The 12,254-nt window shown below is 36.9% G+C and overlaps 1 protein-coding gene across 3 annotated transcripts in view; it reads left to right on the top strand.

Moving 5' to 3' along the window:
• The window catches only part of pcbp3 (poly(rC) binding protein 3), a 62,370-nt gene that overhangs the window by 42,071 nt on the left and 8,045 nt on the right, over positions 1–12,254 (top strand). For 2 of the 3 annotated variants that reach the window (XM_079880974.1, XM_079880973.1), the window contains exons 6-12: positions 4,991–5,178; positions 5,632–5,664; positions 6,843–6,959; positions 7,540–7,671; positions 8,108–8,236; positions 10,156–10,230; positions 11,988–12,029. In XM_079880974.1, the coding sequence (XP_079737100.1) occupies positions 5,653–5,664; positions 6,843–6,959; positions 7,540–7,671; positions 8,108–8,236; positions 10,156–10,230; positions 11,988–12,029 (507 nt within the window). In that variant the 5' untranslated portion in view covers positions 4,991–5,178; positions 5,632–5,652. Of the gene's footprint in view, positions 1–4,990; positions 5,179–5,442; positions 5,467–5,631; positions 5,665–6,842; positions 6,960–7,539; positions 7,672–8,107; positions 8,237–10,155; positions 10,300–11,987; positions 12,030–12,254 lie in introns of all 3 variants that reach the window. The other variant, XM_079880972.1, reaches the window with a different exon arrangement.

Raw genomic sequence — 12,254 nt, 5'->3', positions numbered from 1 at the left:
AAACAGATACATTACACTAAAGGAAAAGGAAAACATTATAAAGCATCATATGACCCCTTAACTTTCTGGATGAACTATCCCTCTAAGAATGTTGAATTAATATTGAATGTGCGGTCACGTGTGTGTTTAGTTGAAATTTAGTCTGAACTGTTTTTTTGTTTTGTTTTTACTAAACATAATTTCACAAATACTGTATAACATGTTTGGCTGTTAGTCATTTATATGAATTAAAATGAGACAATATTGTGCTGTGTTTGAAGCAAAGTGGAGAGAGCTAGAAAAAGGAGCATTTTGGGAGCACTGCTTGACCAAGCGTAAAGCGTGATTAATTCAATAGGTACCACAGAGGAAGGGGCCAGAAGCTCTTTAGAGGAAGGGCTGACCCACTTTCTGTGCTTCAGTAAAAGACTGTGCTTATCTACCACCGGGAAGATATCAGACTTATGATTAACATAAAATAGAATTAAAACGTGAAGTATTTCAATGGCTAATTTTTAATCTGCTCCTACTTTTTGAAAAGCATTGGAAATGTGCTTGCTAAATACACACACTTCGACATCAGAAGAAAGTGATGGGAAAGGACACGTGTCGTTTAAGGTAACATTAGTGTGTTTATGCAGTCATTGCTTTTGCTCTGATGACTGCTGTAATCAGCCCACAGATGTAGCGTTCAGATGTCGACTGAATTCTGCGGGCTGTTGTTCACCCGACCATGTGTTTGTTCTGTGTTTGGGTGTTTTTGTGGCCACTTTTAGGCCCTTTGGATTTTTAGAAACTAAACGCACTTTTCACACTCTCACTGGTTTATTTGCATATACATGTAAAAAAGAAAAGTGTGTATGTACATGCATGTGTGTGTGTGTGTGTACATACATGTATATAAACACGTTTTTTGACCTACCTGACCTACATTTGTGCCCCAGTCTTTGGCATGCCTTCATTTCAATATGGATGGTATACGACGAAAAAATTACATTATAAATGTAATAAATGGAGCAAAATTACAGAAACTGCGAAGACTGCCCACTTTATATCAGTGTCAGGTAGAAGACAATTTTTCTGCTCATGAGCAGTGAGTTTATGTGAGTTTATTATAAACAGACACTTCTATTAACTTGTGAAATTTACTCAGATAGGGTAATTATAATAAATTAAAATCATTTCAATAAATAATACATTAAAAAGGCATATACGTTATACGTGATGGACGCAAGCACAGCAGATGACCTTCTGTAACGCCCACATCTGGAAAACACACACTCCCACCACTGTAATAAACACGAGATGTCAGTCCCGTACAAATCAGTACATGATATCACAGACGTGGAGAGATAAGAATTGTTGACAACTCAAATGTCCTTTAGAAAACTAGTCCTGTCCGAATAGGGCTATAAAAATATTGAAATAAATAAATGAAGGCATGATAAAGTTTCCTGGATCCATTTTATATGTGACCTTCATATTTGTGTATTTAAATCAACCCCTGGGACACAAAAGTGTCTGAAGAAACACTGTGTTATGTCTCCTCAAAATATACAAAGAAGCACTTTGAAAATGTAATCCTTGAGGCATTCGTAACGGTTCGCTAAACATGATCATCTAAGTATATTCATGTTATTCAAGCAGCTTTTTATTGAAGCACCAGATATGGAGCATTAGCATCACATAAACGATAAGATTGCCTTTCCTCAATCCAAATTTAGTGTGTGCGTAAAGTTGCCACAAGGTGTTAGCGCCTCGCCCACAGCATCCATGTTGTTTGTTGTCTTACAGGCTGATTTAATTAGATAAGATTTCACGTGGGGTTGAACTTGAAGGCATTTGAGATTTAGGCGGATGAAGAACTACAACATTGAGTCATGAGTAGAAGAGTGGAACATTGTATGCTCTCTGTGACCAAGCACACACTGCAGCTAAATACAGTTGTCACCTCTCTTAATCCTGTTCTGTACGCACACAGTGATATCTGCATCCTAACAAATGCACGCCTGAAACTGAAATTGCTCCAGCGTTTCTCTGAACCCATAAGGCTGTTTTCACACAAGTTTTCTTTTTGATTTCTCTTGTGAAAAATTAACTTTCGCATACTTGACTTCATACTTTAAAAGAATAAACTTAAATGCTAACTGAATGTAATGTTCTCGTATAAAATCAAAATGTGTTAGTTTAAATTTATATCAAATGAAATTAGTTGAACTCAAGAGTGCTTTTTGACCCATATAAGTAGAACTTAAGTACATCTTTATATGTAATTTCATAATTCTCTTGTCTTTGAAATATGTTTCAAGTGTATTGCTGAATGTACTACAAGCATTTATGGTGAACTGAAATATGCCATTTCTATTGAAACTTGTGTGGCATCTGTTTAAATATTTGTATATATATATTTGTATTTACAAATTTGTACTGATATTTGCACATTTGCAATTTAGTACATTTAATATGAATTAACTTGTAATTTAAATGTATTATAACCGAGTACTTTACGTGTATGTGCCTTCAGTAAAGCTTGACAAGATTATTAAAACATGATCATAAAGATATTTTGAAAAACTTAGTGTACTTAGTCTTTAAATGTGTACTCTCTAATGCACTTAAGTCCTTTTTTACATTAAAATATTATCTGCAAGTACAGTTTTTAAAAATATATACTTAATAGATTTAAAGTGCACTACAAGTGCACATTCGATACAGTTAAGCGCACTTCTTTTTCACAAGGTTTTCTCAGGTCAGGGCCGGGGCTTCTTAAAATGGAGGACACCCATTTGTAAGAGTAAAGGCTGGTTCACTTCTGTCCATTTGCTCTGTTGCTTCTGTGTGCTCTTAGCACAGATTGCATAAAAATTCTAATCTGAGCTAAGCAGGAGATTTGCGGACAGCTGGCAGCTCATCTCATATACCCATGTGAATCTGTACTTATCTTCCCTTTGCTTTCTCCACGCGTCTCTCTCACACATAACCCGAACATTTGTGCTCAAAACTTTCCTCCGCACATCTCATCCTCGAGCACGTATGCTATTTCTCTTTCATCGTGCTTTTTACAGTCACCATCATTCACTTTTTGCTCTCTCTTTATCTTGCGCTCCATTGGAAAGTCTGACAGCTGCACTGGGACGGCTTAATGTTTCAATCTCTCAATCGTTGTTGATCCCCAGACCCACATGGCGGCGTAAATCACGAAAAAAGGGACAGGTCTGAAGCTGTGCTGAAGAGTTAGGATTTCCTCCCCCCCCCTCACCAGAGTACAGACAGATACTCATTATAACGCCTGAGGATGAGAAATCATCGGAGGGATCAGAGAGACCCAATATACAGATTCCGATAAGCTGAATGTTATGAATTATTACACAAAATGGAAAATAAGTTGTTTTATATGACCTTGTTCATGGTAAACCCACAGAAATCTGCAGATTTACGCTTGATGCTTCTTTCTGCTGCTTTTTTTAATTTACTTTTTCTTGAGTGGTTTTAAATAGTGTTTTTCTTCTCTTCATCATAACCATGTAAAGCAGTTTTAATTTAATTGAATAGTGTATAGAATTTTATTAATTTTTGCAGGAATTCTGCACAGATTCAATCTTTGCCTACCCATAATATTGTCATCTTGTGTTTGTGTTGTGTGTTGGTCATTCTCACTAGCATTTTTGGGCATTGGTTTTAACCCGATCAGTTTTGTTAGATGTCATTTTTGTATTTTGTTACATAGCTCATGATGTATTGGACTCGGCTGTGCTACATTATGTATGCAGAAAGCCAAATGACCTCAGCGGCTGTTGGTTTTTGAAATTAATTTGAGATTACTGCCTGGCAACAAACATATTTAGTTTGATTACTTGTGAAGTGCTCCCTCTTGTGTTCAGACTATGAATATAAATGGCTATTAATGATGTCATTGTGGTGTTCCATATTTATCACATGCTATGCTTACTGCATAAGGTTGATTTATCACAGCAAATAGTTTGACTTCTAAGTCATTTGAAAAATGCAAGTTAGTTATTTCAGTGGAACAATAGGCAATAAAACATAACCGTATATAAAATGTATATAGTCATTTTACATACGGAACATACATGAGGCTAGTGAGAAAATTATATTACATTTTAACAGGAATTAAAAGACATCTATCTCGAAGTAGTTCTACCTCAAATAGATAATTGGGAAAACAAATAAATTAAAAAAACAGAATAATTCATGCAAAACATTCAGATTTCTGCTTTTAATCTCTCTGGAATGGACTATATTCTTTCTTTTAAAGTGTTTAACTGTAAGTGCAATTTGCATTTATTTACACTACTGTTTGAGGTCAGCAAGTTTTTTTTTTTTTTTTTTTTTTTGTCTTTTCGGTTTTAAATGAATACTATTATTCAGCACGGATGCATTGAATTGATCAGAGATTGATCAGAGTGACAGTAAATACTTCTTTTGCAATGTTACAAAATATTTTTTATTCAACAAGAAAATGGGGTTTCCACAAAAATACTGAGCAGCAAAAACTTTTTTCAATGTTGATATAATAACAGTTTCTTGAGCACCAAATCAGCATATTAGATTAATTTCTTAAGGATCATGTGACACTGAAGACTGGAGTAATGATGCTGAAAATTCAGCTTTGATCACAGAAATAAATTACATTTTAAAATATATTAAAATATTAAATAGTTATTTTAAACTGTAGGAATATTTCACAATACAATTGTTTTTTCTGTATTTTTTTTTTTTTTTTATCAAATAAATTCAGCCTTGTTGAGCATAAGAGACTTTTCAAAAAAATGTCAAAAATCTTACCGAACCCAAACTTTTGAACAGTAGTGTATTCTGTGACAATCACAAATGTCTCAAATGCTGAGCCTTTCAACATAGGAACATTCCTTTAATTCCAAGCTCTGATTACTGAGCAGATCCTAGCACTCTGCCACCGTCTTCATTTCTGATGTGGAAGTCTTGGGCTCATGATGACTCTGGTGTGTGGTTATCCCGTCCCCCCTTGCAGGTGACTGGTTGGCTGCTGAACCATCATTCTCGTCCTACTCCTGGGGATTTCCTGTCACGTGCCCATATTCCTGCTTCACCTCCACTCCTAGAATGGAACCCAACAAAGTCCAGTCAGAGGGCGGGCTGAATGTGACCCTGACCATCCGGCTTCTCATGCACGGCAAGGTAAGCTGAGCCCGCAGAGCAGTACAGAGAGAAGTGGATGATGTCACTGCAGAGTGTGCCTGAGGGACGTGTCCTCTCCTGACCCACTGTTTCAGGCCAAGGTGAATCAGGGGTCGTCAGTACCAGTGACCCTTTAGACTCATTAAATCTCCGTAAGCAAGGACTGAATATAGAATAGAGCCATTTTCGTGCGGAAATTTGTTCATATACAATTGTGAATGGCCAAAATGTTCTGCTTATGCTTGCAAAGATTTTATTGGTTCTTTTTTTTTTTTATTCCTGCAGGAAGTGGGAAGCATAATCGGAAAGGTATGTTAGATATGGACATTTTATGTACACAGTGTGTGTGTGTGTATATGTATGTATGTATGTATGTATATATATATATATATATGTATATGTATGTATGTATGTATGTATGTATATTCGTTTTAAGCTCTGAATCTAAATATTCAGTCCTTCTTTTTGCTACAGAAAGGGGAAACTGTGAAGAAGATGCGTGAAGAGGTATGTTTCTTGTCTAATTCATTTTACCAAAACCCTTTTCAATCACTCAGTCAAACTTTATTTATAAAGCACTTTAAAACAACCGAAGAAGACCAAAGTGCTGTACAGAAAATAAAATAAAAGACATAAAATACATACTTTATATAAAGCATATAATACATAGAATTCTTGTTCTGTTGAGATTTGTTTTTCATGTTCATGAATCACAGCGACCTCAGTGTTGTATGTCCAAATATAATAATAGTAATTTGAAAAGTTCTTGTTATTTCCCCTTGCACCTATAAGTGTATTTTTGAGCTATTAAAGGGATAGTTCACTTTGAAATTAAATTTTGGTATGTTTTAGCTTACCTCAAGGGCATCCAAGATGTAGGTGTCTTTTTTTCCGCAGTAGTTTCAATTTTGATATTTTTAGGTCAAACCGTTCTTGTCTGTCAGTCAGATAATGCAGGTCTGTGGTCACTGTCTCAAAGAGCATGCACAGAGTCCAAATTAAAACAATTCCCCTTCGTCCAAATTAAACAATTCCCCATCGTAAGTACACATTGATGGCCTAAGACACGAAACGAGCGGTTTGTGTGAGAAAACGAACAGTATTTATATCGTTTTTACCTCTTATACACAGCACACGTCCAAGTGATCTGGTGCAGACTGGTGCATATATACACTAGATGTCGCCTTGGCTACGGCAGTTCTTAACGAATGCCGTAGCCAAGGCGACATCTAGTGTATATATCTATGCACCAGTCTGTGCACACGTCACACAGCAGGATGCGCGCGCGCCCTCAGATCACTTGGACGTGGCTGTGTACAAGAGTTAAAAAACGATATAAATACTGTTCGTTTTCTCACACAAACTGCTCGTTTCGTGTCTTAGGCCATCAATGTGTACTTATGATGGGGAATTGTTTAATTTGGACGAAGGGGAATTATTTTAATTTGGACTCTGTGCATGCTCTTTGAGACAGTGACCATAGACCTGCATTATAGGACTGACAGACAAGAACGGTTTGACCTAAAAATATCAAAATTGAAACTATTGCGGGAAAAAAAGACACCTACATCTTGGATGCACTTGAGGTAAGCTAGAACATACCAAAATTTAATTTCAAAGTGAACTATCCCTTTAAAATGGTCATGGAGTCTCTCAGGGTTAACTTGACATTTGGTATCCTACAGAGCGGTGCTCGCATCAACATCTCAGAAGGAAACTGTCCTGAGAGGATCGTCACCATCACTGGACCCACAGATGCCATCTTTAAGGCCTTCGCTATGATCGCATACAAGTTTGAAGAGGTGCTGTCCTGAATACAGTATTTGAAAATCTCACTTAACCCAAACAAAATGTTATTTTTCAATGTTGATGGTACTGTATACTCTACCATTAAAAAAGGTTGGTAAGATTTTGAAATGTTTTTGAAAGACATTCCCTATGCTCTCTATATTTAATCAAAAAATGCAGTTAAAACTGTAATATTGTGAAATAATACTAACATTTAAAATAACTGTTTTCTAAGTCAATATATTGTAAAATGTCATTTATTTCTGTGATCAAAGCTGAATTTTCAGCATCATTACTCCAGTCTTCAGTGTCACAAGATCCTTCAGAAATCATTCTAATGTGCTTATCCGGTGCTCAAGAAAGATTTGGTTGAAAACAGTTGTGTTTTTATGAATCTGTGATAAATTCAGGATTCTTTGATTAATAGAAAATTCAAAAGAACATTATTTGTTTTTTTACTATAACTTTTGATCAATTTAATGGATCTTTACTGAATAAAAATATTAATTTCTTCCAAAAATTGTATTTCAAAATTGGTAATTTGCGATTTTAAAGTTTCATTGCTTATGTAATTGCTTTCTGATATTTCTTCAGGATATAATCAACTCCATGAGCAACAGCCCAGCCACCAGTAAGCCCCCAGTCACTTTGCGTCTCGTGGTGCCCGCCAGTCAGTGCGGCTCCCTCATTGGCAAGGGAGGCTCAAAAATCAAAGAGATGAGAGAGGTACAAAACTGCCATTATTCTCACTGTCAGATCGTGGATTGCCATTGAATTTGCTAGCCTATGCAGCTTTACCAAGCTCACCTTGTGGGCAAAACTGTATGACAGGAGTCGTCAACCACAAAGCCACAAAACTCACAAAGTATATCTAAACTCTTAATATGCAACCAAACACATGCTATTATATCCCAGACTAAAAATGCAATTCTTTGGTCCTTGGTCTAAAAAAGATTGAAGAGCCCTGCTTTATAGTAATAATGGCAATGTTGATTATGTTCTTGTCTTTTAAATGACTTCAACAGAAACATATGCTTGCATGCAGATGCACGTTCCCCTAAGAGCTGTGTGGTCTCAGAGCAGATCACACCATCATCAGCAGTGGATGCTCTGAATCATAAACTGTTGTTTTCTCTCTCTCTCTCTCTCTCTCTCTCTCCAGTCCACAGGAGCTCAGGTTCAGGTAGCAGGGGACATGCTGCCTAACTCCACAGAGCGCGCAGTGACAATCTCCGGCACCCCGGAAGCCATCATCCAGTGTGTCAAACAGATATGTGTGGTCATGCTGGAGGTACAGTATTGTACAGTGTTGTTTAAGGGATGGTTCACCCAAAACGAAAATTGTCATTCCATACTCCTCCTCATTTCATTTAAAATCCTTGTGACTTTCTTTACACTGTTGAACACAAAAGCTCAAAAAGGACAGAAAAGCACTTGAAAATGTCATTGAAGTCAACATAAATGCATATTATTGAACTATTCATTCATGCATACATGTCTTTTTTTTCAAGTTGGCATTAAATGGAAGTTGTATTTGCTATTGCTGTGATCTCATGTGAGTGACAGGTTGTCCCGCCCTCGCGCCAGTAAACGCATCATCAGAGAAGAGAAGAAATGTCATTGAAAGGGGAAGCTATTTTGATTAAAGATTCACATTTATAATACTCCAATATTCCAAAAAAAAAAAAAAGAATTGTCCATTTTGATTTCATGTCATACCTCGATTGTATTTACTGTAAGCTCAAATTAAGGTCTATCTCCATCAACAACCAATGGATTGAACCAAATCCCTGCCCTACATTTTTTTCATCACAATATGGAAGGTTCTGTCACTACTTCCATTTTTATCATGACTTCAAGTGGCTATTTACTGACATTTTTTTTGTCATCTGCCCAAGTTGTTGTGAGCCTCGACATCCAATTCATGAACAGATGGTTAGATCTTTCCAAAATCTTTTTAATTAGTTGATATATATATTATATATTTTTTAATACAAAAAGTTTTGCATTCTTTTTAATGCTTGAAAGCTGTAGTCCCCATTCATCGTAATTGCATGGAGCAGAGCAACCAGTGCATACAGTAGTGCATTTTCCTTTTGTGTTCCACAGAAGAAAGTAAGTCCGTTTTGGAACGGCTTGAGGCTGAGTAACGAATGAATTTTCTTTTTTGGAGGGTGAAATCCATTTGTTATGACAATAACAATGGGGTGGATTCACTACCATACACACAGCCACACTCCATTACAGCCACCCTGCCAAAGAGAGACTACATTGTTTTACTTGTGATTAATGAGATACACAAAGCATCCGTTGGCTTGCTTCCGCCATCTCGGTTTATTGATTTAAATGTTATTCTTATCCACCAATGACGTGCAGGGCTGATTTCCTGCCGAGGTGAATTGTGCTCTGATTGGGTGTTATGGAATGATTTTCATTCTTCGCTTGTACAGACACAGACATATTTCTAACGTAATTAGACCGCCTGGGAACTTACAACAAGTATTGTCTCATCCTTTGTGTGTAGATGAAATTTTAGGGCTATTTTTTACCTTTACAAATGTACTAACAGTTATAAACTTTATAACTGCAGTTATTATTCTACCCAAAATTCACTACGCCTGATTTGACCTTCCATTTTCAGATGAAGTGGAAATAATATCAGCCATGAATTTTAACTAAAATTAACTAAACATTTTTATTTTCAACATAACTAGACATCCTGAATTAAGCATGCAACATGATGAGGTCATATGGCAACAATTTAGCGTACCACTAAGTTTAGCATTGAATAATGCTACAGATGAACTTAATTCACTGCCTTCTCTTAAGAAGGGAGTCTTAAGTAGTTTTTGTGGACTTGACAGGTCAGGCTCAACAACACAGCCTAGCGCAGAGGTGTCCTAACTCGGTCCTGGAGGGCCACTGTCAACGTGCCTGTCTGGAAGTTTCATGCCTAGTAAGACCTCGATAAGCTGGTTCATGTGTGATTAATTGGGGTTGGAGCTAAACTCTGCAGGACAGTGACCCTCCAGGAGCAGGATTGGACACCCGTGGCCTGGCAAATACGAATCTTAAAGCATTGGGGTCTCACAACATGCCTGACTTTGTTTTCGTACAACTTTACCACACAAATGCTCCACCACGCACACCTGTCTGCACCTGTCTCCTGATCTAATGCTGTTTCTGCCTCTACCTCTTCCCCTCTCCTAGTCCCCACCGAAAGGTGCCACCATTCCCTACCGCCCAAAGCCCGCCTCCACCCCCGTCATTTTTTCAGGTGGCCAGGTAAGAGCCGACCCGCTGGCGGCGTCCGCAGCCAACCTCAGCCTTTTACTGCAGCACCAGCCACTGCCTGTTAGTTCACTCAGGTTTTCTCACCTTCTCACTTGCATGTTGTCACACCATCCTAACCAGGGAAATGCTTGCAGAGAGGAAGGAGCTTTAGATTGTGAAGGAGAGTTCAAATCTGGCCTCGGAGGACTCAATAAAAGGAGAGTTTGCTCTTCTGCCATCACATATTTCAGTGCCTTCTACTGCCATCCAAAAAGTGAATTTTAAGCCAGTATGGATATGAAGTCTAATGCACATTTTTATTTAGTCTTTCTGGCGCAGTAATGCATTATAAGACCTCTTGGAAGGTGCTCAAAGTTTAGTTCACTTTAAAATCACTTTGCAAGTGATTACATGCATTTCTGTGTAACTACTGTATGTGCATTTTGAACTCGAGTGCTTTCATATTCCAAACGTTTTGGCCATTATCATACAAAGTTAAGACATGAAAGCATTTGAAATGAGGCGTACTGAAATAGAGTGAAAAACTGTACTCATGCAAAACAAAGGCTTTATGGTTTAAACTGCCGTAAAATCAATAAATTAGGACAGAAATCTATTTTTATTGCATAATTATATTAGTAATTTTCTTAAGCCTTTGTTTAAATCATAAATCAACATGTGGGGCCGCTCTAACAAACAGTGTAATGTTTCAAAAAGTGGTTACACACTTCAGGAAATCAACCTACAAATGCCTTATAGTGGTCTCTGTATATTAAACTGGGCAAGAAAAACATTTGATCCAGAATCGCACACTTCACCTTTACATGGCCACGATTGCATTTTGGCTGCTTTGAGTGCATTTTCATTCTAGATTTACGTTCACTCTTATCGCAAAATAAACTCCTCCCTCTCAGAGCAAATATCATATCCTTTTAATATTATCAAAACTTGAAGTGTAACATCACTAGAAACTCTAAACGACCTGGATTTGCATTATTTTGAGATTCCGATAAAACTTGAAATGTCAAGTTATAAATATTAAATGGATATGCTATCAAACAAAGTCTTCCCCACTCATTCGCTAACCAACACAAAAATTCCACTAATCTAACATTCCATCGATGAATAATAATAATATCCTTTAACAACATCTTTTTAACATAACTCATTCATGAGCTCTTCATGCAACATGACCATAGATGCCACATCATGGCTTTGACATTAAATACAACATGATTATCAGTGTGACACTTTAAATTGAAGTTCTCTGGAACATGTACAGGAAATGAAAATATTATACTTGCTGAATTTTGTGTACTGTCTTTAATAGAAAACTTGAAGGATGTTATATATTCATCTATTCAAATGGTTCAGAAATAGATTTGATTTTATTGTTTGGTATATTTACCAAAACAAGGAATGTGTTTATCTGTTATTTGCAGTCAGTATAAAATATATTTGAAGCATACTGTGTGCACTTGCACACAAACAGATAAGAAAAGCCAGAAGGAGTGTTGTAAATTTGTGTGGAGAAGCCTCTATTATTTAAGGCACTGAATATTATTACTGTACAACTACTCATGAAATGATTCACATAAAATATGAAAGAAAATTTCAGCTTTTGAAGCCAAAGGTTTCTGTAAAATATTAATAGATCCTTTAGCGGTTATGAATCAGTTAGTTCTTGTGTTCAATGGGCCCTGCAGCCTTGTGAAAATGTTGATTCGATTTTTCTTCTCTCTCTCTTTTTTTTCTCTCCGTCTTCACAGGCTTACACAATTCAGGGACAATATGCCATTCCACACCCAGATGTGAGTCCCCAGCCATCCACCCCCTTCCCCCCAGCACCGTCAGCGGTCTGCATGGCTATGTAGTTTTCAGTGTGGACCTCTCTATTAATATTAAGCAGTAATATTAATATGACGTTTCTGATGTGTAATTTATTTGTCGCATTACAATCTGAAAATGTTTTCAACTTCAGCCCTCCGAAATGTAAAGCGAACTTCTAAGGACTTGGCCTGTTGGAGGAAATGACA

This window comes from Squalius cephalus (assembly GCF_949319135.1).
Source record: "Squalius cephalus genome assembly, chromosome: 9".
Taxonomy (NCBI): domain Eukaryota; kingdom Metazoa; phylum Chordata; class Actinopteri; order Cypriniformes; family Leuciscidae; genus Squalius; species Squalius cephalus.
This window is presented reverse-complemented; position numbering and strand designations above follow the sequence as displayed.